The sequence below is a fragment of the Lithobates pipiens genome, unplaced genomic scaffold (assembly GCF_037356315.1).
Source record: "Lithobates pipiens isolate NorthernLeopardFrog02 unplaced genomic scaffold, aLitPip1_a1.2 Scaffold_10, whole genome shotgun sequence".
Taxonomy (NCBI): domain Eukaryota; kingdom Metazoa; phylum Chordata; class Amphibia; order Anura; family Ranidae; genus Lithobates; species Lithobates pipiens.
Window position 1 is genome coordinate 126,428,548 of NW_027507686.1, and position 26,238 is coordinate 126,454,785.

Sequence of the window (26,238 nt, forward strand, 5' to 3'; positions counted from 1 at the left end):
CCCCAGGAGTTGCTATCACTCAATTCTGCAAGTGATTCTGTATCGCTGTTTTCCAGCACGTCATAAACCGCTTTTGAGGTAGAGGCACGCTTTTCTGATGCCGTGTTCATTCTGCAGTTTCCATGCAGAAAGTATAGTATGAATCTGCTGCCGGTTCCACCCCCCTGCGTCGTGACGCTTGCAGGCAAGGGAAGCCGGAACACTCAGAGGATCTAGCGAAGGATCTGTACATAGCAGGAGTACATTGCGGGATCCTGTGGACAAGGTAAGTAACCTCTTCCTGGATCCAGTGAAGCAATCCCGATTGTGACTCGGGGTTACCACTAATGGTACTGAAATCACACCCCAAGCCACGCTTGGGAATACCGCCAAGGAGGTTAAGACAATTGGCTAAAAAAAATTCTAGGATTTTAATGTTGAGGTTCAGAAGGGAGAGAGGGCCAAAATTTGTAAAAGAGGAGTCATCAGAATGGGGTTTTGGGATCATGCAGATGGTTGCTGTTAGCGATTCCTGTCTGAAGGAGTGGCCTTCTAATAAAGTATTAAAGGCATCCGCCAATATAGGAGATGATGTCTCTGAAAAGGTTTGATAATATAAAGCAGGATATCCGTTGGGCCCCAGTCGCTTATTCTTTTTTAACTCTTTTATTATTTTAGCTACGTCATCTGCTAAAATGGGTTCATCGAGTTGGCATTTTTGATCACTAGATATCTTTGGTAAATTTATTTGGGAAAAGAAGGTGTCAGCTGCCTTAGGGCAAAAATTGTTAGTTGCCGTGTATAAGGAATCTCAGTGGGAACAAAATTGATGTTCAATTTTGACAGGGTTACATGTATATATATTATTTGATAGTTTATTGGTTTGGTTGGTTTATTAAATGATTTTACTGCTCTTGCCAATAGGATGCCTGCTTTATTGGATTTCATATAGAAGGTATGTTTAGATCTGTTTAGAGATTTTCCAGCCGATTCTGTAAGTATTCCTTATTCCTGAGTGTGGCTCGGGAATAAGAAATAAATCAAATTCCGGACGGGCATTTTCTAATCGGGTTTTGGTTATTGGGATGGAATTATCCTGAAATAATGCAAAGGAAGCGGGGGTTCAGCTGCAAAAAAAAATATGTAAAAGTCAGCAGCAACAAACACTGTAGCTGCTGACTTTTAATAAGCACACTTACCTGTCCAGGGTGCCTGCGATTTAGTCTGCCCACGGCCAATCCGTTCATAGCATCGGGTCCCGGCACCACCATTCTAAGTAAGGGAAACAGGCAGTGGAACCTTAAGGTTTCACTGCCCAGCGGAACTCCATCGGAACTCTGTTGGAAAAACCTTCGGAGTTTATTCCGACGGGAAAAACGGTCGTGTGTACGCGGCATAAGACTTGCTCATACTTTGATTTTAAGCACTTCCATTTAATGACACTTATTGCACACCTACATATAGTAAGAAATATTTAATTCTATTTGCATAGATTGAAGCATGTAAATCACTCAAATATTTCAATCTGAGTAAATTACATACTGTAATTCACAAATCAAAGTAAGCAAACAATTAAATGTGACTATAATGCCAAGGCCAGAGAAAGCAAACAGAAAAAAAGTTTGGTCTATAAAACTCATGCACATACAATCAGAATGAGGCGATGCTGTATGTTAATGGTAAAAGTGATGATGAATGAGATTTCCTCCAAAAAAATCCTCTTTACCTATAAACCTTTGCTAGACCCACTGGTGATGTAAATTAGTGATAAATAAAAGTTTGGTTTGCTGAATGTTAAACAATTAAAAACAATAAAAAATGGCAAATAACATTGAAGTCTACAGGATCTGAATCTTATAATTATTTTCTGGCCTATTTCAAGGCCAATATACTAGCTTTTGGGGAAAAAACAAAATGGGTAGCTGAGCACTGCTATGGAGGACAGCCAGCCAGACTGCATGCTGGTATGGTATGGATTTTGAGAGGGATCCCATCCTTTTTCTTGTGGGGCACACCCAAAGGATCTGGTATAGATTTTTGGGGCCCAATACCTCCTCCTTCTCCTTTATTTTTTTGCACAGCATCAATGGTTTTTATGGTGTGCCTTGCTGCCCAGGCCATTTTTCAGCTTTCAGGGATGTCACACTTTGAATGACAATTGCGCGGTCATGCAACACTGTATCCAAATTACATTTTAATAATTTTCGTCACACAAATAGAACTTTCTTTTGGTTATATTTAATTGTCGCTGGGTTTTTTATTTTTTCCAAAAAAAATGAAAATATACCAAAAATAATTTTTCTTAGTTTCTGTCAGAAAATTTTGTAAACAAGTAATTTTTCTCTTCCACTGATGTGGGCTTGTGAGGCTGCACTGATGGGCACTGATAGACTCCACTGATGAGGTGGCATTGAAGAATACTGATGGGGTGGCACTGATGAGTAGGCACTAATATGCAACACTGATATGCCATTAGCTGTACCTTTTGTTATTACCACTCCCACCAATACCAACACAGTTCTAATCCATAATTAGAGTCTTTTAAAACATTGTTTCATTTTATGGGAATGTATTCCCTTAAAAAATAATATTATATTATTATTGATATTATATATAAAGAAAATTGTGGCTGGTAATAGCGACTAGAGTGATATTAAATCATGTAGCTACCCCTTTAAAAAGGTATGAGCTTTATTAGTGAATAAACAAACGTAAAGGTGTTGGCGCTGCAAAACATCTTACATAAAATATTTCAACATAACTAATGTTGTGAATGAACCATGTGAAAATAGCAAAATGATAAATTTCAAAGTGACAATTCCAACAGCATACAACATATATAATCTTCTGGTTTGATGTGTCTTCAAGTATATGCTTCACCATGAGTGCGCATGAGGTAGATGGCAAATCAACAAAGGTATCTGACCACTTTTTACGGTAGGTCAAATTGTGCTTTAATTGAATGAACCACAGCAGACTACATAAGGGACACAAAGAAGAGCTCTTATGGTGTAGTATGTTTTATTAAAAGGGTTAAAATGTATATCAAAACTTGTACTTACTTGTGACTGTGCCAATATTCTTTGTGTCTCTGGTGGTCCCAGGTCACATGACTGATGAAGGGGTCCTACATGGCTCTGAAACATTGCTTTCCGCTGTAACTATGTGATTGCTGATTAAAGTTATGGACCCATTTTTGGAGATCCCGGTGTGCTGGCAACATCATTTCCTTTCCTGGTGGAGTCTGTTTCCACATCCTCGGCCCTTTGTCGGAGGGGGTCCCACAGTGGAGTGATGTTTATCCAGGAACTATCCGGTTTCATTCAATTAAAGCATTTGACCTAACGTAAAAAATTGGCAAACACCTTTGGTGAGTTGCCATCTACCTCACGAGCAATCGTGGTAAAGCATATACTTGAAGACACATCAAACCAGAAGATTATATATGTTTTATGGTGTTGGGATTGTCACTTTTGACTTTATCATATTGCTATTTTCACATGGTTCATTTGCACCATTATTTATGTTGAAATATTTTATAATTGGTATTATAATAGTTTTTGCGGCCTTCATATCTATTAAGTGTAAAATTCAGTTCATGTTATTTTGGTACATCCAATGTCTGACATTATGTTTTTTTTTCTTTTAAATTGTACCAGGACATAACATTCCAATTTTATTATTTTTCTTCTAGGTGCTTTTCTTATTCCATACACTCTATTCCTAATCATTGCTGGAATGCCTTTGTTCTATATGGAATTAGCGCTTGGACAATACAACAGAGAAGGTGCAGCCACAGTCTGGAAGATTTGTCCCTGTTTCAAAGGCAAGCATTTTAGTATTTCATACTAACAAACTGTATTTGTGCATAGACGTTTGTGTGTGTATGTATGTATATATATATATATATATATATATATATATATATATATATACACACACACATTATCTCACAAAAGTGAGTACACACCCCACATTTTTGTAAATATTTTATTATATCCTTTAAAGTGACAACACTGAAGAAATTACACTTTGCTAAAATGCAAAGTAGTGAGTGTACAGCTTGTATAACAGTGTAAATTTCCTGTATCCTCAAAATTAACTCAACACACAGCCATTAATGTCTAAACTGCTGGCAACAAAAGTGAGTACACCCCTGACTGAAAAAAAAACTAAATAGTAAGCATTAGAGCGCTGATAAAATTTAAACTCTGAAAAAAACATACTTAAAAAAGATAGCTAAATGATAAAAGCTGCAACTAAAGTCAAAAGTGCTCTCACACTGTGTAAATAAATACAAAATATAAACAATTATTGTAAACAGTTAGTGCGCTAAAATCAACCTTAATTAAATGCACAGTTGCACCTAAATAAAAAACGTGTAAAAAATGTGCCCAATTACACATCCATGTGGAAAACTGGTGCCATGATCAAATATTAATATATTATATTGATATTTGCTGTTATTGCTCTCACTCTCAAGATGATGCACAAGAAAGCCCGCAAATAGTTTTAAGCTGAAGATAAACAAACTATGCACATGGATCACTGGAACTATATCTGATGAGACCATGATAAATTATTAGGTTCAGATGGTGTCAAGCGTGTGCGGTGGCAACCAGGTGAGCAGTACAAAGACGAGTGTGGATTGCATATAGTCAAGCATGGTGGTGGGAGTGTTATGGTCTGGGGCTACATGAGTGCTGTCGGCACTGGGAGCTACAGTTCATTGAGGGAACCATGAATGCCAACATGTACTGTGACATACTGAAGCAGAACATGATCCCCTCCCTTCAATGCCAGGGCAGTATTCCAGCAATAATGACCCCAAACACACCTCCAAGATGACCACTGCCTTGCTAAATAATCTGAGGGTAAAGATGACGGACTGGCTAAGCATGTCTCCAGACCTAAACCCTAATGAGTGGAGGAGTGCAAGGTCTCTAACATCCACCAACTCTGTGATGTCGTCAAGGAGGAGTGGGAGAGGATTCCAGTTGCAACCGGTGAAGTTCTGCTGAACTCCATGCACAAGAGGGTTAAGGCAGTGCTGGAAAATAATGGTGGCCACGCAAAATATTGACACTTTGGGCCCAATTTGGAAATTTTCACTTAGGGGTGTACTTACTTTTGTTGGCAGCGATTTAGACATTAATGGCTGTGTGTTGAGTAATTTTGAGGGGTCAGCAAATTTACACTGTTACACAGGCTGTACACTCACTACTTTGCATTGTAGCAAAGTGTCATTTCTTCAGTGTTGTCACATGAAAAGATATAATAAAATATTTACAAAAATGTGAGGGGTGTATTCACTTTTGTAAGATACTGTGTGTGTATATATATCCATATATATATATATATATATATATATACACACACACACACACACACACACACACACACACACACACACAAACAGGCAGATTGTCTGAAATTTTTGCCAAACTATAGTAGTAGTCCATTCAGTAAGGTTTCCTTAAAAATTAGGAATAATGGTCTGGCTATAACCTAGCTGAGTTTTTTTGGAGGATTGCAGGGTGCAATCCCTCTGGTCCTAGTGATTTATTCACATTAGGTTTTTCCTGACAAAAGCATTAAAGCATACATGTAGGGGTACAGACTCTGCCCCACACCCAATCAGGACCGGTTATACTATATAAATGTGTCACCTCCCCTTCTCTTTCTGTTCCTCAAATGCTCAGCCAGTTATTGCTGTAAAGCTATTTTCAAATTTCTATTTTTGCCCTCACCTTGCCGGGTTCATCTGGCCCATTCGCGCAAGTTCAGCCTCTCCTGTGGCAAAGCACTCTCTATGCAGATGTAAACTGTAAAGCCTCCCTCATGTGCAGGTAATCATAATATGTATTTCTCTTTCAATAGTTTTTATTGAGTTTTGAAAATACATCATGTATCATGTACAACAATCCAAGAACAATCACATGAGACAGTATAAGATAGTATCTAAACAGGATTCAGTAACCATGTCAGAACAAGATGAAACAGTATCTCGCACGCCCATTCTTGGAAAGACTGGTGTAGTGCATGGGAGACAAGGTGTTCGAAGGTGTATCTCCTTTAGGGAAACAACCACTAAGTAATAAGTATGCTTGGGAATCTAAAACCTTAGCAAAACATTAACAAAACAACCTATATTATACCATGACTGTAACTGGGCCCTTGAATCCTCAAAGATATAGATTATTGAAGAGGGGGGGGGGGGGCAATTCCTGTCTTAAACTATTTGTACTTGACATGAGAGGTAAACCATAAAAAGGGCATAAATTCACATCGAGATTTTCCCAGGTCAAGTAGTGACTAGACAGATGGAGATGACCTCCTTTGCATAGCTAGGGGGAGGTTTGCTCGCCTTAGTCTTGGTGCCTGTCACAACTAGGCCTCGGTGACGTTGGAACTCGACCCTTTGGCAGCAGTGTGAAAGAAGGCCTGAGTGGGAGGCTAGAAAATATTGCTATAAACCCGGTGGTGTCTCCCGCGGCAGCCCCGAGATCGCCACTCCACCCCTATGGGCTCACACTGTGGGGTGGGATAGCTCGAGGGACTCCCACTAAAGAGGCCCCCACCTGCTTCCCTCTGCTCCCCCAGGGGGCATTCAGAAATTGTGGCCCCCGGGTGGGAGGCAGTGGGACATTCGCTGGTGCTCCCAGGCCTTCTTTGGTAAATCTTTCCAGCACCAGCTATTTCCAGTCAGTTCAACAAAGATTAAAGTAAGGCGAACTCTTGAGTGAAGAGTCTATCAAACCAGTACCATATTGTTAGAAATCCTGATCAATGATAGTAAGAAGAGAAAGGAAAAAGTGGGAGTAGGATAGGAGGGGGGAAGGTGTGGAGGGTGGTGGGGATACAGGGATCAGGGTCGTGGCTCCATCCTTGTAGACATTATGATTGTAAGTGCCCTGGATAGAGTGGGACTTTGATGTACTGGGCCCATGGTTCCCAGGTCATCTCAAATTGTTGGACGGTATTCCGCAGTTTTGCCACTGTTTGTTCCTGAACCATAATCCAGGAGATTTTGTGCATGGCAGCCAGGAGGTATACCTTGGAGGTTTTCCAGACCTTTGCTAGTGTGATCTTGGCTCCCAAGCAGATGAAGAAAATTAGTTGTTGAGTGTGCTTAGGGGTGTGTTGTAATCTGCGGTTCAGCAAAATATACGAAGGGTCCTGAGGAAACGGAGCCCCTGTGACCTTTCGCACTAGGTGCAAAAATCTGTTCCAAAAATTTCGCATTCGGGGGCATGTCCACCAGATATGGAGCATCGTGCCTATATGACCGCATCCTCTGAAACAGAGGGGCGAAGTCTTTGGGAACATCTTGGAGAGTCTCACAGGGACGTAGTACCATTTGGTTAGAATTTTAATGTTAGCTTTGATTAAGGAAATGTTAAGAATACCTTTAGATGATCTCCTGAAGACTTGGAACCACGTCTCTGGATCCAGATGTATATTCAAGTCCCTTTCCTAAGAGCGGGCGTATGCCGGCTTCTCTTTCTGCCAGGGACGAATAGATGAGGGAGATTCCTCCTTTGCGGAGACCCGAGTTTGTGCACCATTGCTCGTATATCGCTACCTTGTAAATGTTTGGTTTGTCTGCTTCGAGTGAATGAAGGAAGTGTCTAATCTGTGTAAGTCTGAATTGTTCCGAAGTAGACATTTCCAGTTTGGCAAGGCAGTGGCCTACTGAAATGGGACTGTTAGGTGAGAGGAAATGTCCAATTATGAAAAGGCCTTTGTTCAGCCACCAGTGAAACGCCTGTTGTTCATTCCTGGAGGAAAATTGGGGTTATGAAATAGGTGTGTGAGAGGTTTCAGTGGGGATATCAAGCGTTAATTTTTCTGTAGTTGATCACACAGTGCCAGGGAGTGGGATAGTGTGGGGGCCAAGATAGCAGGTCTGCGTTTTACTGGTCTCCATAACAGATAATCTAATGTATAGCTAGGTACTGCCTGTCTCTCGAGGGAGACCCAGTCGGGCCTTGAGGACTTGGTATACAGTGGTGTGAAAAAGTGTTTGCCCCCTTCCTCATTTCCTGTTCCTTTGCATGTTTGTCACACTTAAGTGTTTCGGAACATCAAACCAATTTAAACAATAGTCAAGGACAACACAAGTAAACACAAAATGCAATTTGTAAATGAAGGTGTTTATTATTAAAGGTGAAAAAAAATCCAAACCATCATGGCCCTGTGTGAAAGTGATTGCCCCCTAAACCTAAATTGTAAGTAAATTGGCTGCGGAGACGAGTGGTGAGGTTAGAAATATTAGCATGTCGTCAGCAAAGAGAGCACATTTATGCTCTTCTGAGCCGCAGCAAACACCTTTGATGTTTATATCCGCTCTAATGGCTATGGCCAATGTCTCTATTGCTATGGCAAAGATTAAGGGCGCAGAGGTCATTCCTGTCTTGTGCCTCTACGGATGGCCAGTGGCTTTGAAAGATGACCCAATAGACGTACTTGAGCAGACGGGGTTGAGTAGAGGGCGTGCAGAATTTTTAGGAAACTTGCCCCAAACCCCCATTTAGTGATAACTTCGAAAAGGTACGGCCACGATACCGAATCGAATGCCTTCTGCAGATCCAATGATAGCAGAAGGCCTCTTGTGCCGAGCCCCCGTCCCATCGAGAATTCAACAGGGATATTAGGTCAATTGCCCTTCTCACCTGGTCAGGTCCCTGTCTCCCCGGGATGAAGACCACCTGATCCTTATGAATGTAACTGGGTATAAAGCTGGACATTCTGTTTGCCAGTATCTTGGTCATAATTTTAAGATCGTTGTTGATATAGGCCTGTAGTGTCCCACTTCGCAAGTGTCTTTACCAGGTTTCGGTATTACCGAAATAAATGCTGTGTTGGAGTCATTCGGAAGGGGGGCTCCATCCCGGAGGGAATTGAAGAATTTGGCCATATAGGGAGCCAATGTTCCAAATGTCTTGTAATATCTAACTGGAAAATCGTTAGGGCCAGGGGCTGAGTCTGATTTCAGGGATTTTATTACGGTTGAGTCTGATTTCAGGGATTTTATCACGTCCAGTATCTCGGTAGAGGAGAAGGGCTCGTCCATTAGTTCCTTATGCATTTGTTGTAGGGAAGGTAGATCAAGGTTTCCGGAGGAACTGGTTCCTAGCTTTAGAATGTGTGTGGGGTGTCTCGGTGTAGAGGTTCTCATAATAGTCGTGAAATGATTTTAAAATCTCCACAGGGTTTTGTGTGAGGGTGCCCGAAGACTGTCTGATTTTGGGGAAGACCAAGGTACAAGTCCGGGGGCTCAATTTGCTTGCAAGCTTGGTGCCAATTATATCCTTTTGATAATAGAAGCGAGCTCCCGTCCAGCGCAGATGCTTTTCTGCGGAGGTGGTGAGCAGAAGGTTTAGTGCAATTCGTGCCCTGTCGAGTTCAGCCAGGCTATCCGGGGTGGGGTTTCATTTGTGGCGTTTACTAAGCATACAGAACTCCTCTGTGAGCCGTATAAGATCTGCTGAGTGTTCTTTTTTAAGCCGGGTGGAAAGTTGTATTATTCTGCCCCGCATGACCGCCTTATGCGCCGCCCAAAGAGAGCCTGGTGAAATTATGTCTGTGCTATTGTCTGAGGAGTAGTCCGTCAGGGCTGAGTCTAGTACTGCGCAGTGGGCCTGATTGTTCAGAAGTGACTCGTTAAGTCGCCATTGAAACGGTCGCTTATCGCCACCTCCCCCCCAGAGAGTCAATGAGACTATGGAGTGATCGGACAGAGAGGAGTCATAAATTTTGGAGGCTTCGACCATAGGAATTAACCGTGGAGGTATAAAGATATGGTCTATCCTAGTTAGCATATTATGCGGGACAGAGTAGTGTGTATAGTCTCTGGAACGGGGATTCATCTCCCTCCATATGTCTATCAGACCCGCTGATTGGATGGATTGCGCAACACGAAGGCTGCATTTAGGAGGTCGTTTGTGCATTGGTTTTGCGGGGTTGGATTTGTCTGAGGAAAGATCGAATGGAATGTTTGAATCTCCCGCCAGGATCACAGTACCCTCCAAATGAGGTTTCAACGCTGTCAGGGTCTTTGCAAAGAAGGAGTCCTGGTGGGAGTTTGGAGCATAGTAGGAAATAAACGTGTAGGTTACTGCGTCAAGTGTCCCAGATACCAAAATATAGCGGCCTTCTGGGTCTCTGATCGTTTTGGAGTGTGTAAAATGTACTTTGTTGGCAAAGCAGATCGCTACCCCTCTTGTTTTATTGGGTGCATTTGCTAAATAAAATTGTGTAAAGTTTTTGTGGATGAAAGTGGGATTATATGATATAGGGAAGTGCGTCTCTTGCAGCATAACTACATCTGCCTTCTGGGCGGGAAACTGTTCTTACTGGTGAGTTAAGGCCCTGGACATTATTTGATAGTATTCGGAGGTTAGATTTCGACTGCATGGGTTCAGTCATGTGAAGAACGTGATATGGTGTGTTCTGGGTATATAAGGCATACCCGTCCTTGAAGTAGCCCCTGGCAGATAGGAGTAGATGTCAGTTCCGCTGGAGTATCGCTTGTGGGATTGAGATGAGGAGAATTCAACCAGACCCTGACCCTGTATAAGGGAGATGGGAAGGGGAGGGAGGAGGGGCTGGGAGGGATGATGGAAGGAGAGGGGAGGGAGGGAGGTGATAGAGAGACAGATAGTAGAGGTAGAAAAAGAGGAAAGAAAAGAAGATACATCAAAATATGCATTGCACAAAATGACAATTCAAACCAAGAAAAGAAAAGAAAAAAAAATATTTTAGAAAAAAATGAATAGAAAAAAATAAGAAAAATCCCCAATAAAACCCGTAACCCCGGGTCCAGGCAGAGATCCATCTCCGCCCGTACCCTACCCAAGTAAGAATCAAAGCAACCCTGATGGATCACAGCAGCCAAACCCTGATAGGAGAGTGAACTAGTGTTCTCCTGTTGGGGTTAAAGGGAGGTGCATTGTGCCCACCCTGGTCAACCCAGCTGCAGAGGTTGCTGATCTCGTAAGCTCTAACAGAAAAAAGGTCTGAGCCCTGGCTAAGTAAGGCAAAGGGATCATGCATATTTTGCGTGTCTACCCTCCTTCTCCCCCATGGGTCGGATGACTAAGTCCTGATTGTAGGAAGAGAGTGAAAAAGGTAGTAAGTAAAAAGCAAAAAAATCAAGCAAAAAAATCAAAAGAAAAAATTAAATAACATTTTAGAGGGAGAGGAGAGTAGTAAAGGCACAATAACGGTAGTAATTGTGAAAAATCGTGTCGGAGGTAGAGTGGAAGAAATTTCCTCCAAGGATCAAGCCTGGAGTTGCCCCAAGGTGGGACAGGACCTGTTATCACCCCAGCTTGGGGATAGTTCAGCCCTGAACACAATCCGTGAGGAAGTCGTTTTCAAGAAAGATGTGGTCAGTCCAGTTGAAGGCTCATGTTGGTAGGTATTCCCTCGATCTCTTGGGCATCTGCTTCTGCCACATTTGCGTCAAGGGGTCCATTAGGGAAGGACGTTTGGATGATGAGGTTCCTTTAGGTGTAGAAATCTATGGTAGCTCCTGGTTGATCAAACCCAATTGCAGCAAGATGCGTTCTCCATCTTGGAACGTTGAGAAGTGGTAGGGTTTATTTTGATACGAGAAGTTCAGGCGTAGAGGGAAGGCCCATCTGTAGGGGATTGCTTTACTCATCAGAACTTGAAGTAGTGGTTTCAATGCCCGACGCTTTTGGACTGTGTATGGTGACAGGTCGTGAACATTTGGAATGGATGACCCTGGAAACTCAGGTTTTCTGAGGTTCTGGACATCCTCATCACTTCTTCTTTCACCGAGTAGTAGTGTGGTTTCACTATAATATCTCTCGGTAGACCATCTGGGCGTGGATGTTGTAAATCCCTGTGCGCCCTGTCTAATTCCAGATGATGCGCTGGGACGGTGGGAATTAAGCTTTTGATGAGGTCCTGGACTACAAGATGGGTGTCTTTGATAGATTCAGGGAGGCCTCTGATACGGAAGTTACCTTCTCGACCTGTTTTCGAGGTCGTCAATTTTAGCTGTGGCGACTTTTAAATGGTCCTGTAGTTCTTGGATCCTGGCTGTGTTTTGATTAATGCCCAGGCATGTTTGATCAGATTTAAGTTCAATAGCTTCAATCCTGGTCCCTAAGTGTTGCAGATCAGCATGTATATAGGCTGTGATCTGTGCTGCTGTTTGGGACAGGCCTCTAGTCAGCATTTGGGAGAATGCAGCCATCATGGAGGAGAAGCCTGTGGGGAGGGGGGGAGAGTCTCTGGCATCTGTGTCCCATTGTTCAGGGCTGTGTAGGAGCATATGCTGTGGGGAGGGGGTATATTCCCCCATAGTACGTCCCAGGAGAGATTCTGTGGAAGCTGGTGAGGGAGCCCCGGGCTGGTAATTACTCACTGCGCTGTCCAAAGCTGTGGAGAGTCGCAGGTCTGTGTGATCCTGATCCGCTATGGATTCCTCAGGACAAGCTGTGCCTCGTGAGGTGACGGCGGCCATCTTGGCTCGGTCGTTCTGCGCTGTCGCTGTATTGAGAGCGGGTGTGAGGTTCCAGCGGGCTTGAGCTGCTGACATCGGGGGGTAGCCTGAGGTGTCCCCAGCCAGATGGAGCAGTTTGCGGGTGAAAACGAGGGCTCAGACCGCTTGTGTGGCGGGCGTTAGATCAGGATGGCGCGGAGCTCCCGGTCTAAGCGGCCATCTTGGACGCTTCCGCGTATGCGCCTCCATAATATGTATTTAATGATTGCTATGCATTAACATGTTATTTCTAAATGCAAGTGACGTTCAGTGCTCTTCTTAAGTCTGCAGTGCCTAAGTAATTTGTCTGTTAGACATCTAACGATAATTGCTTCTGTCTGATGGGTCAGTCCTCACTCACACTGGCACATAGGTCCATTTTCTTCTTCAATGTCTGCAGATGGATGTGTGGATGGCCACTGATAGTGTATTTAGGCTAAAGTCCTAGCCAGCACTGCCAAGTTTTTATTATGATCACAGTCCTGCAGCTCATGTCTTGAGCCAGTAGCCATGAGCTTACCCAGGGACCAGCCAAGATCAATAAGGTGAGGGTCAGGGTTAAAAAAAAAGAAAAAGGGGGAGGGCGGTGTGGATGGGAAACCTCTCCAGCCCTCAACACCAGCACCACTTCCCAAACAGAGAGGCAACTTGATCCTTCAACAGTGACAAGTCCTCTTTGGCTCTGAAGAAACCGCTATGCATTCAAGCTGCTGTCAGGAGGGGCAGACTAAGGGAAATCACTATAATGACCACCCTGGGTGGTATTGGAAGTGTGTTTAGCTGACATGCTATGCCAAGTTGCATATCAGAGGCAGCAGGGAACAAAAAAGCACAAAAGCGGATGTTTTGACTCTCTTCAAACTGACTGGGTGGATCTCTAAATGCTAAGGCTCAGGTACTAAGCTAATCAAACAGCTAAGTTTGTTTAAAGGGTACCTCTGCCTCAGAAGCAACTGGCCAAGGAATCTTCATTATGCTAGCCAGATGTGCCAGTCTGCCAGCGGATGATTTAATATCCTTCGCAGAGGCATGGGAACAGCAATATGGATTTGGAAATGAATAACTTTTATACTACCATTAGGTAGGGTTGTGTGGCCTGCATTGGAGTTCGCTTCAGTAGCTAAGGCTATATGGTTCTCAGCAGATGAGTTGAAGGAAAGTTGACCAACAATAAGTCTCTGTGGTGTTTGATCTCTGAGTGAAATTAAAGTGACCAGTGATGCAGTACAGTCACTATAAACGCAGTATGTGGTTCCTCTAATATTCTGTGTGGATATTCAAGCCCTATGGTTTAACGCACTGACTACATATGCCACTTCTAAGTCAAATTGACTGCTATTCAAGATAGAATCAATGATGTCTAGATCTGGGACTAATCCCTTAGGCTAGTCACCTAGGCCCAGAATGAAGAGTTGGTGAGAGGGACTGAGAAGAGCTATAGCAGAGAATGAAAAATCCATAATCGTCTTTCTTTGGTCACCTAAATCCAAGTCTGCTCCTCCCTAGTGCCAGCAAAGTTCCTTTTTCACTCAAATTTGCCCAGTAGGTGTCAGATTGCAGGAATTATTGCAAATTTGGGAAGAGGAAGCTCAGTATCCGTGGGGCCTGTGCAAAAAAAGAAGTAATTGGAATTTTCTTTCCACTCATCCAACTCATTTAATTCCCACTATAGTTCTTTAGGGCATTTAAAGCTTTAAACAAATGTTACCAAATCTTGTTCAAACAGTGAGCCATCTGTCCATTGTTCGTAATCGAAAAGCAGAACTAGGCAGGAAGCAGAACGCAGGATCAAGATCCAAAACTCCATATAGGGTCATTGAGAGCAGTCACTCAAACCATCAGATAAGGCAGCTGTGGGTTGTTTATAGATCTAGCTCATGTGTACCTACGGGTTTCGGTACACCCATACTTCTGAGATCTACTTCAAGTTCATTCAACAACCTTTGGCCTTTCCATATACCCAAGACATTTTGCAGAACATTATTCCAGTAGTGACCATCTTGCATGAGAAAGGGCTACAGGTTCCTTAGCTGGACAATAGCCTGTGGGTGGCTTAACATCCTCTGGGTCCTGGGAAATTCTGATTTAGACTCAGATCAAATTTGGATGGGTCTTCAGCTGGAGTTGCCCTCAGAGAAGGTGACCGTATTAGGCTCTCACTTGGGTCAAGTCATAGCTCTATCCCATCTGTTTGTATCCCGTGATCTCAAATGGTAGAAGAGTAGTCTGCAGTAATCCATGCAGTTTGTTTGACTTAATGGAAGGTTGAGAACATTGTAATCTGGCCTTTTAAAGTAATGGAATACGTGCTTCCTGCACCAGAGAAGATGACCCCACATATGAGACAAGTCCCATTGGTGGTGACTAAGGAAAGCTTTTCAGCTTTCATCAGCTTCCTGGCATACCAATCATCAAAATCTATTTACTTTATTGATATTCACCTCAGTGAACTCCTAGGTCAATGAAATATGCCAATGGAGGATGAAGTGTCTAACATCAGGGGTGCAGTGATTTCCAGGCGTTGAAGTCGTTTTGGCAACACAACCTAAAGAGCCTAAGTTATGCTTCAGATAGACAGCAATGGTAATTTCCTATCTTTGTGTCAAGATTGAATATCTTTTTGATTCCTCTATTTGGCAGAATTGTGTGGGGAAACCCAAGCATAGACATCTACAAAGTTAAGATTTTTTTTTTCTAAAAACATAATTTTATTTCATAGTATATTTATATAACAACATAGAAAATGTTTGTCATTCATTTCATTTAAGGTTAGTTTTGAGCATAAGGCAGATGCCTTTCATAATCATGACATAAAAGATATACAAAAGTAACAAACAGCTAACAGCGGGTATATCCAGCTATTGAACTATTGTATTTCATTTCTAATGTATACAACCCATACACTTGATGGTGTCAGAAGATGGAAAGACTCCTACGTGTTTCAAATAGTTCAACTGATATCTTAGGGACTATATACCACTCTGTGAATATAAATAACCTTTGTTTAAAAACAGCTCACTTCAAAAAATTGTAGTATTATTATAGTATAGTTATTATACACAATTTATATTATTATTATTATAATACATGATTTATATAGTGCCAACAGTTTACGCAACGCTGTACAATGTAGAGGGGGGACAGCACAATTACAGTACAGTCCAATACAGAAGGGACAGCAGGACACCTGCTCGTAGAGCTTACTTTTTAAAGGGAGGGGGTGGTGGTACAAAAGGTAATAGATGCGGGAATGATTTCGAGCTTACTTTTTAAAGGGAGGGGGTGGTGGTACAAAAGGTAATAGATGCGGGAATGATTTCATCGGGCTGACTCAGGGACAGTTGTTAGGTAGGTGTGGGATAGGCTTCCCTGAATAGGTGAGTTTTCAGTGATCTCCTAAAGGTGGACAGGTTAGGGGCTGATCGGATATACAGAGGCAGGGAATTCCAGAGGATGGGAGACTCTGGAGAAGTCCTGAAGGCAAGCATGAGAGGAGGTAACAAGGGAGCTAGAGAGTAGGAGGTCCTGGGGAGAGTGGAGGGGACGATTTGGGTGATATCTGCAGATGACATTGGTGATGTAGCTGGGGGCGATGTTGTGGATGGCCTTGTATGTTGTGGTTAGCATTTTGAATTTTATGCAGTGGGGTAGGGGAAGCCAGTGAAGGGATTGGCAGAGAGGGACAGCAGTCACGGACCAGCTAGTGAGTATATTAGTCTAGCAGCAGCATTTATAATAGACTGAAGGGGGGATAGCCTGCGTAAGGGTAGGCCGTTAAGGAGAGACTTGCAGTAGTCAAGGTAGGAAATAATCAAGGAGTGAATAAGTTGATTTGTGGTGTCATTAGTCAGGAAGGGTCAAATTCTGGAGATGTTGCAGAGGTTAAGGCAGCAGGATTTAGCCAGTGATTGGATGTGGAGGCTTAAGGAGAGGTCAGAGTCAAGGATTACACCCAGCACCCTGGCATGTGTGGAGGGACAAATGGTTTTCCTGTTGATCTTAATAATAAAGTCAGGGGGGGGGGGGGGCAGGGAGGAGGAAATATAACAAGCTCATTTTTAGAAAGATTGAGTTTGAGAAAGTGGTGTGACATCCATTCCGATATGTCATTCAGTAAGTTTAAGATTCGTGAGGAGATCAAAGGGGTGAGTTGAGAAGTGGAGAGATATATCTGGGTGTCATCGGCATAGAGGTGGTAATGGAAGCCATGGGAAGTTTTCAACTGGCCCAGGGAAGAGGCATAGAGCAAGAATTGGAGGGGCCCAAGGATGGAGCCTTAGGGTACCCCAACAGAGAGAGGAAGAGGAACAGAGGAGATGGAGTTGTAAGTGACACTGAGAGTGCGCTGAGATAGGTAGGAGGAGAACCAGGTTACTCAGAATCACAGAGGCCAAGGGAGTGTAGTTTGCTGAGGAGGAGCAGCTGGTCAACTGTGTTGAAGGCAGCAGAGAGGTCTAAGAGTATGAGTATGGAGTAATGGCCATTGGTTTTAGCATTTAGTAGGTCATTGGTGAGTTTTAGTAGAGCAGTTTCAGTGGAATGTTGTGGATAGAAAGTGGACTGTAGGAGGTCGAGAAGGTTGCTGTCCATGAGGTAGTGACTCATTCGGTCATGGATAAGGCGTTCGATGAGCATGGAGGCAAATAGGAGCAGGGAGATGGGTCTTAAGTTATTCAAACAGGTGGAGTCTAGTTAGGGTTTTTTAAGTATGGGGGTAACCAGTGCATGTTTGAGCAGGGGAATGAAAGGTGCTGGAGGAGAGGGAGAGGCTGAAGATGTGGGTTAGGGAGTTTAGGATAGAGTGGGAAGGTGGTCGCAGTAATTGTAAGGGGACAGTGTCCAGGGGACAGGTGGTGAGGTGGGCCATGGAGAAGAGTTTATCAACTTCATCTGTGGTAACTGGGCAGAAAGAGGAGAGTATTGAGTGTGGTGCTGGACCTTATGTGTTGGGTAGGGGAGGAAATTGAATGCTGGATATCTCCTCGCAAATTGTGTCGAATTTGCTTTTTGAAATGGTTGGCAATCCGTTGAGCGGTAAGCAAGTTGGTGGGTGGGGGTGAAGTAAGGAATTAAGGGTAGAAAAGAGTTGACAACGTTTGGATGAGAGGGTTTTGATGAGAGTGTTGTAGTAGGTTTGTTTAGCAGTATGGAGACAGGAGTTGTATTTGAGAAGGGCAGATTTATAGAGGGTAAAGTCTTCCAGGAATTTAAATTTACGCCATGCTCGCTCAAGAGCACGGCTGCGTCTCTTGAGACTTCTGGTGATGTCTGTTTGCCAGGGTTGTGGCAGATGGGGCCTGGTTCTGCGTATAGAAAGAGAAGGAAGTACGTCTAGGGAGGATGACAGCGTGTTGTTGATGATGGAAGTGGTTAGGCCTGGGCAGGACAGGGGTGCAATTTTGTTGTAAAGGCCATCAGTAGTGATGGACGAACTTCCGACGGGACGTTTCGCGAACGCGAAACGCGAACGGACACAAACGTTCGCGAAAACGACCGTTCGCCGCGGGCTCCATTGACTTCAATGGGAGGCGAATTTCGCAAACCTTTAGGTCGAATTTGCGGCCACGGGGTAATTATTAGGGGGTAGCACGTAGTCCCACCACCTGGACAATAGCATAATACATGTATGAGGTGAATTTGGGATCGATAACTACAAGCATTTTTTTTTTATTTGGGAAATTGTTCTGACAATTCAGGACTATGGAGCTAATGAAGGCAATGGAGGAGAGGGAAGGTCAGGGACCAGGGTAGGCAAACAAGAGGGTGCAGGAGATACAGAGCACTGACAGCAGCACCGTAATACAGAGCACTGACATCAGCACCGTGACATACAGCGCTGACAGCAGCTCCGTGACATACAGCGCTGACAGCAGCTCCGTGACATACAGCGCTGACAGCATCTCCGTGACATACAGCGCTGACAGCAGCTCCGTGACATACAGCGCTGACAGCAGCTCCGTGACATACAGCGCTGACAGCAGCACCGTGACATACAGCGCTGACAGCAGCTCCGTGACATACAGCGCTGACAGCAGCTCCGTGACATACAGCGCTGACAGCAGCTCCGTGACATACAGCACTGACAGCAGCTCCGTGACATACAGCGCTGACAGCAGCTCCGTGACATACAGCGCTGACAGCAGCACCGTGACATACAGCGCTGACAGCAGCTCCGTGACATACAGCGCTGACAGCAGCTCCGTGACATACAGCACTGACAGCAGCTCCGTGACATACAGCGCTGACAGCAGCTCCGTGACATACAGCGCTGACAGCAGCACCGTGACATACAGCGCTGACAGCAGCTCCGTGACATACAGCGCTGACAGCAGCTCCGTGACATACAGCGCTGACAGCAGCTCCGTGACATACAGCGCTGACAGCAGCTCCGTGACATACAGCGCTGACAGCAGCTCCGTGACATACAGCGCTGACAGCAGCTCCGTGACATACAGCGCTGACAGCAGCTCCGTGACATACAGCGCTGACAGCAGCACCGTGACATACAGCGCTGACAGCAGCTCCGTGACATACAGCGCTGACAGCAGCTCCGTGACATACAGCGCTGACAGCAGCACCGTGACATACAGCGCTGACAGCAGCTCCGTGACATACAGCGCTGACAGCAGCTCCGTGACATACAGCGCTGACAGCAGCTCCGTGACATACAGCGCTGACAGCAGCTCCGTGACATACAGCGCTGACAGCAGCTCCGTGACATACAGCGCTGACAGCAGCTCCGTGACATACAGCGCTGACAGCAGCTCCGTGACATACAGCGCTGACAGCAGCTCCGTGACATACAGCGCTGACAGCAGCTCCGTGACATACAGCGCTGACAGCAGCTCCGTGACATACAGCGCTGACAGCAGCTCCGTGACATACAGCGCTGACAGCAGCTCCGTGACATACAGCGCTGACAGCAGCTCCGTGACATACAGCGCTGACAGCAGCTCCGTGACATACAGCGCTGACAGCAGCACCGTAAGCAGCCCCAGGAGGAAGTCAGCACAGCACAGGGATGGTGTGATCCCCTCATAATAAGAACCCCCAGGAGGAAGTCAGCACAGCACAGGGATGGTGGGAGCCCCTCATAATAAGAACACCCAGGAGGAAGTCAGCACAGCACAGGGATGGTGGGAACCCCTCATAATAAGCAGCCCCAGTAGAAATATGACACCGCTCAACCTCTTCAAAGAGGAGGGTAGGGGCATATAGTACGGTGTGCTTTTTTGGGTCAGGGAAGTGAGCCAAATGAATTAAGAAGGTCTGTGTGCTTGATTCCAAAAATTGTTTATAGACATATACATGGTCTACTGATCACATGTGTTGAATTCCTCCGAGATCCATGCCTCATTCATTTTTAGAAATGTGAGGTAGTTAACACTGTGGTGAGCTAGGCGAGTACGCTTATCGGTCACAATCCCCCCTGCTGCGCTGAACGTCCTTTCGGACAGGACACTGGATGAGGGGCAAGCCAACAGTTCGATTGCAAATTGGGCAAGCTCTGGCCAGAGGTCAAGCCTGCCCACCCAGTAGTCTAGGGGTTCATCACTCCTCAGAGCGTCCACATCGGCCGTTAACCCAATGTAGTCGGACACCTGACGGTCTAGGCGTTCCCTGATGCTGGATCCGGATGACACCTGTCGATGGGTCGGCTGAAAGAATGACCTCATATCCGAAGTCACCAACACATCTTCAAACCGGCCTCTTCTTGCAGGCGCTGTTGGATTGGTACCCGCAAATCCTTCTCTGGGAGTGGGAATTGCTCCTCTGCCAGCGCACGCAAAAGCAGAATGCAGCATTTCTCGAAGCAAGGCCTGGAAGTGCTGCATTCTGACAGCCCTCTGCGACGGCGGTAACATTTCCGCCATTTTGTGTTTGTACCGGGGGTCTAAGTACGTTGCCACCCAGTACTGGTCCTTGACCCTCATGCTTTTTATACGGGGGTCCCTATTAAAACACTGGAGCATGAAGGCCCCCATTTGCACTAAAGTGGAAGCGGTGTGGTGGCCTGGCTCCTGCTCATCATCCAGGATAATGTCGTCCTCTTCATTCTCCTCTCCCCATCCTCGCACAACAGGGATCCCAGAAAGGTTTAAAGCATGCTCTTCTTGCTCCTGCTCATCCGCCCCGGCACCATCCTCCTCTGACTCCTCATCAGACTCCTGTTGTTGACTTGTCTCAGATAGAGTAGCCCCCCCTGGGAATTCATCCAGCATTGCGACTTCCTCATCTTCCCGCTCCTGCTCCTCCACAGCCTGATCAATGACACGACGCAATGCACGCTCCAGAAAGAAGGCATAAGGTACCATGTCACTGATGGCGCCATGGCTGCGACTGACCAGTTTGGTGATCTCCTCAAATGGCCGCAGAAGTCTGCATGTGTCGCGCATGAGCAGCCACTGGCGCGGTGAAAAAAAACCCAGCTCCCCAGAACCGTTTCTTTCGCAGAGTTCATACAGGTAGACGTTAACTGCACGTTTCTGCTGGAGCAGCCTATCAAGCATATAGAAGGTTGAGTTCCATCGCGTCGGGCAATCGCAAATAAGACGTCTGACCGGCAGATGGTGTCGCCGCTGAATGTCAGCAAGGCGAGCCATGGCCGTGTAAGATCTTCTGAAATGGGCCGAGATTTTCCTTGCCTGCCGCAAGATGTCCTGGACCCCAGGGTATTTGACAAGGAATCGCTGCACGACCAAGTTTAAGACGTGTGCCATGCACGGCACGTGCGTGATTTAGCCCTGTTTCAATGCGCTAAGCAGATTGGCACCGTTGTCACACACCACTTTACCAACTGTCAAATTGAGCGGTGTTAGCCACTCATCTGCCTGTGAACGCAAAGCTGAAAGGAGTGCCGGGCCAGTGTGGCTCTTTGCTTCCAGGCACAACAGACGCAGCACGGCATGGCAACGTCTCACCTGGCATGTGGAATAGGTTCTGGGGAGCTTGGGCGGTGCAGTGGAAGAGACGCTAGCAGCGGAAAAGGAGGAGGCAGCTGAGGAGGAGAGGGAGGAGGATGGAGTAGGAGGAGGAGAAGAAGAGTCAGGCCTGCATGCAATCCGTGGCGGTAAAACCAAATCTACACGGGTGCCACGGGTTACATGCTTGACGGCCGTCAGAAGGTTCACCCAGTGGGCAGTAAAACTGATATACCTTCCCTGCCCGTGTTTGCTAGACCACGTGTCTGTGGTCAGATGTATCTTGGCACCGACACTGTGTGCCAGAGATACATTCACTTGCCGCTGAACATGGCCATATAGCTCTGGGATGCCCTTCTCTGAGAAATACTTCCTTCCTGGGACCTTCCATTGTGGTGTTCCAATGGCCACAAATTTGCGAAAGGCCTCCGAGTCCACCAGTTTATATGGCAGTAGTTGGCGGGCTATGAGTTCTGACAAGCCAGCCGCCAACCGTTGGGCAAGAGGGTTATCCGGCGTCATCATTTTTTTACGCTCAAACATTAGGCCCACGGAAGCCTGCCTTTTTGCAGAAAAATGTGAGCTTGGCGTGATGGAAGGTGGAGTGGAGGACAATTGTGAGGAGAGAGGAGAAGGAGAAGTAGAAGACGAGGCTGGACGGTGAGAGCCTGCAGTGTGGCTTTGTGTGTTCCGTTGCTCCCACTGGGCTCGGTGATGGCTGCTCATGTGCCTTCTTAAGGCGGTCGTCCCTAGGTGAGTATTGGGCTTACCGCGACTAACGCGTTGACTGCAAAGATTGCAGATGGCAACGCTATTGTCAGCAGCGGACACGTTAAAAAAAGCCCACACTGCGGAGCCATGTGCCGGTGTCCTGGGAGCGCCAGATGTGACCGTACATGGTCGATGACTCGCTCCTGATACATTTGCAGTCTGCTTTGTCCCTGCTGTGCAATGTAAGTCATTGCTGCTTCTCCTCCCTATCTGCTGGTCCATATCTCCCTCTGAACTCCCCTCCTCTTCCTCTCTTGTGGGCACCCACGTGACATCACTAGACACGTCATCATCAACGTCACCTTCCCCACCGCTATAAGTAGAGTAGGCAGCAACACCGGGGACCAACCTCCTCCTTGGGCTGATCTGGGTACTGGCGTCAGACTGCTGAGTAGCGCTTGTTGCTACCTCCTCTTCCTGATCCAATACCAAGAGTGGCTGCGCATCAGAAATGTCCTCTTGATATGGATCGGAAAATAATTCCAGTGACTCAAGCGGAAGGTATGTGGTGGTGGTGGTGGTGGTCGTGTTGTTGGTGGTAGTGTCTTTGGGGGTGCACATAGCAGAGAGTGAAGAAGAGGGTGCAGATCGAGAGGATGAGGAGGGTGCAGAAGAGTAAGGCTGAGCGAGCCACTCAACCAAGTCTGGTGCATCCTTTAAAGTAATTGAACGCACCTTCTGCAACTTCCCACTTTGGCTCAAGCCTGTTGCTCCTGCCCTACCCCTACCACCCCTGCGGAAGGGCCTGCCTCTTCCTCTGCATGTCATTTTTTAAATGACCCTGTGACAAAACTCTTAGTCCCTATACCGCTGAAGGACTGCTGCAGTATAGGTGAGCGGTCAGCAGTGGTGCACGTCAACCCTATCTATTGTGGACCGATAGCGGTCCTTACAGAACAGCAGACTGTACCGCACTCAAGCCTATGTACCGTAGCACCCTATACCAAGTTACCAGTCCTTATAAGAACTTTTGTGGACCAAGCAGGTTGTGTATTAGTGTTTAGCAGACTGTACGTCAGTCCCTATACCGCTGAAGGACTGCTGCAGTATAGGGCAGCGGTCAGCAGTGGTGCACGTCAACCCTATCTATTGTGGACCGATAGCGGTCCTTACAGAACAGCAGACTGTACCGCACTCAAGCCTATGTACCGTAGCACCCTATACCAAGTTACCAGTCCTTATAAGAACTTTTGTGGACCAAGCAGGTTGTGTATTAGTGTTTAGCAGACTGTACGTCAGTCCCTATACCGCTGAAGGACTGCTGCAGTATAGGGCAGCGGTCAGCAGTGGTGCACGTCAACCCTATCTATTGTGGACCGATAGCGGTCCTTACAGAACAGCAGACTGTACCGCACTCAAGCCTATGTACCGTAGCACCCTATACCAAGTTACCAGTCCTTATAAGAACTTTTGTGGAACAAGCAGGTTGTGTGTTAGTGATTAGCAGACTGTACGTCAGTCCCTATACCAATGAAGGACTGCTGCAGTATAGGGCAGCGGTCAGCAGTAGTGCACGGCAACCCTATGTATTGTGGACCGATAGCGGTCCTTACAGAACAGCAGACTGTACCGCACTCAAGCCTATGTACCGTAGCACCCTATACCAAGTTACCAGTCCTTATAAGAACTTTTGTGGACCAAGCAGGTTGTGTATTAGTGTTTAGCAGACTGTACGTCAGTCCCTATACCGCTGAAGGACTGCTGCAGTATAGGGCAGCGGTCAGCAGTGGTGCACGTCAACCCTATGTATTGTGGACCGATAGCGGTCCTTACAGAACAGCAGACTGTAACGCACTCAGGCCTATGTACCGTAGCACCCTATACCAAGTTACCAGTCCTTATAAGAACTTTTGTGGACCAAGCAGGTTGTGTGTTAGTGATTAGCAGACTGTACGTCAGTCCCTATACCAATGAAGGACTGCTGCAGTATAGGGCAGCGGTCAGCAGTAGTGCACGGCAACCCTATGTATTGTGGACCGATAGCGGTCCTTACAGAACAGCAGACTGTAACGCACTCAGGCCTATGTACCGTAGCACCCTATACCAAGTTACCAGTCCTTATAAAAACTTTTGTGGACCAAGCAGGTTGTGTGTTAGTGTTTAGCAGACTGTGCGTCAGTCCCTATACCGCTGAAGGACTGCTGCAGTATAGGGCAGCGGTCAGCAGTGGTGCACGTCAACCCTATCTATTGTGGACCGATAGCGGTCCTTACAGAACAGCAGACTGTACCGCACTCAAGCCTATGTACCGTAGCACCCTATACCAAGTTACCAGTCCTTATAAGAACTTTTGTGGACCAAGCAGGTTGTGTATTAGTGTTTAGCAGACTGTACGTCAGTCCCTATACCGCTGAAGGACTGCTGCAGTATAGGGCAGCGGTCAGCAGTGGTGCACGTCAACCCTATCTATTGTGGACCGATAGCGGTCCTTACAGAACAGCAGACTGTACCGCACTCAAGCCTATGTACCGTAGCACCCTATACCAAGTTACCAGTCCTTATAAGAACTTTTGTGGACCAAGCAGGTTGTGTATTAGTGTTTAGCAGACTGTACGTCAGTCCCTATACCGCTGAAGGACTGCTGCAGTATAGGGCAGCGGTCAGCAGTGGTGCACGTCAACCCTATCTATTGTGGACCGATAGCGGTCCTTACAGAACAGCAGACTGTACCGCACTCAAGCCTATGTACCGTAGCACCCTATACCAAGTTACCAGTCCTTATAAGAACTTTTGTGGAACAAGCAGGTTGTGTGTTAGTGATTAGCAGACTGTACGTCAGTCCCTATACCAATGAAGGACTGCTGCAGTATAGGGCAGCGGTCAGCAGTAGTGCACGGCAACCCTATGTATTGTGGACCGATAGCGGTCCTTACAGAACAGCAGACTGTACCGCACTCAAGCCTATGTACCGTAGCACCCTATACCAAGTTACCAGTCCTTATAAGAACTTTTGTGGACCAAGCAGGTTGTGTGTTAGTGATTAGCAGACTGTACGTCAGTCCCTATACCAATGAAGGACTGCTGCAGTATAGGGCAGCGGTCAGCAGTAGTGCACGGCAACCCTATGTATTGTGGACCGATAGCGGTCCTTACAGAACAGCAGACTGTACCGCACCCAAGCCTATGTACCGTAGCACCCTAGACAGACCAAGTTACCAGTCCTGATAAAGAGCTTTGTGGAACAAGTGAGTTGTGAATGATTAGCAGACTGCAGCAGAAGGGCAGCAGTCAAGTATAATATTCTTTCTATATTTGGAAGAAAGAATATTATACGTGTACAAGCCTATTACCGTACCACTGATACCAGTCCTGAAAAGAACCTTTGTGGAACTAATAGTAACAGCAAGTCTTTAAAATTATCCTCACTGCCTGACACACTGCTTCCTGCCTGTCCCTATACAAATTGGCAAAAAAGAGTAGGCTGGAACGATTAGCTGGAACAGCTCTTTTGTGGACCTGATAGTAACAGCTAATGATGATGATGATGATGATGATGAAGAAAGACTAATCTGGCTGAGCTGTCCCTAAAATAGCAGCATACAGCGCTCTGTCCCTTTATCTAAACTGACAAAAGAAACTCAGGCTGCTGACCTAACACCTATACCAGTCCTGAAAAGAACTTTTGTGTACCAAATAGCTAGCGTTTTCTCTGTCCCTACTCCACACAGGATCCTTTCCCTACAGTGACAGAAGAAAGAATGTAAAATGGCCACCGGATCGGGTGTATTTATAGGTTAGGGGGAATGTCCAAGTGTCCATGAGCTGTCATGTCTCAATTGGTTGTCCTGTAACACATGATAAACGTGTCACGAAAGGTTAAAGTTCTTGTATACATTAAACACGTAAGTCCGCCGGGGCGAACGACGGAAAAAGGCGTTCGAACCCGCGGACGGCGAAAGTCGGAAATTCGCCGCGAAACGACCGCCGGGCGAACCGTTCGGCCATCACTAGCCATCAGTAGCAGAATGAAGAAGGGAAGGGTTGAGGTTGTGAAGGTTTCTGTGGGTAGTGGTTTGTGCATGGGCAGCATGGGAGGTAGGAGACAAG

At 46.0% G+C, this 26,238-nt stretch overlaps 1 protein-coding gene across 1 annotated transcript in view; it reads left to right on the forward strand.

Moving 5' to 3' along the window:
* The window catches only part of SLC6A2 (solute carrier family 6 member 2), a 698,054-nt gene that overhangs the window by 73,171 nt on the left and 598,645 nt on the right, over positions 1 to 26,238 (forward strand). Inside the window, exon 3 of the mRNA XM_077458093.1 lies at positions 3,674 to 3,805. Within this exon, the coding sequence (XP_077314219.1) occupies positions 3,674 to 3,805 (132 nt within the window). The remainder of the gene's footprint in view (positions 1 to 3,673; positions 3,806 to 26,238) is intronic.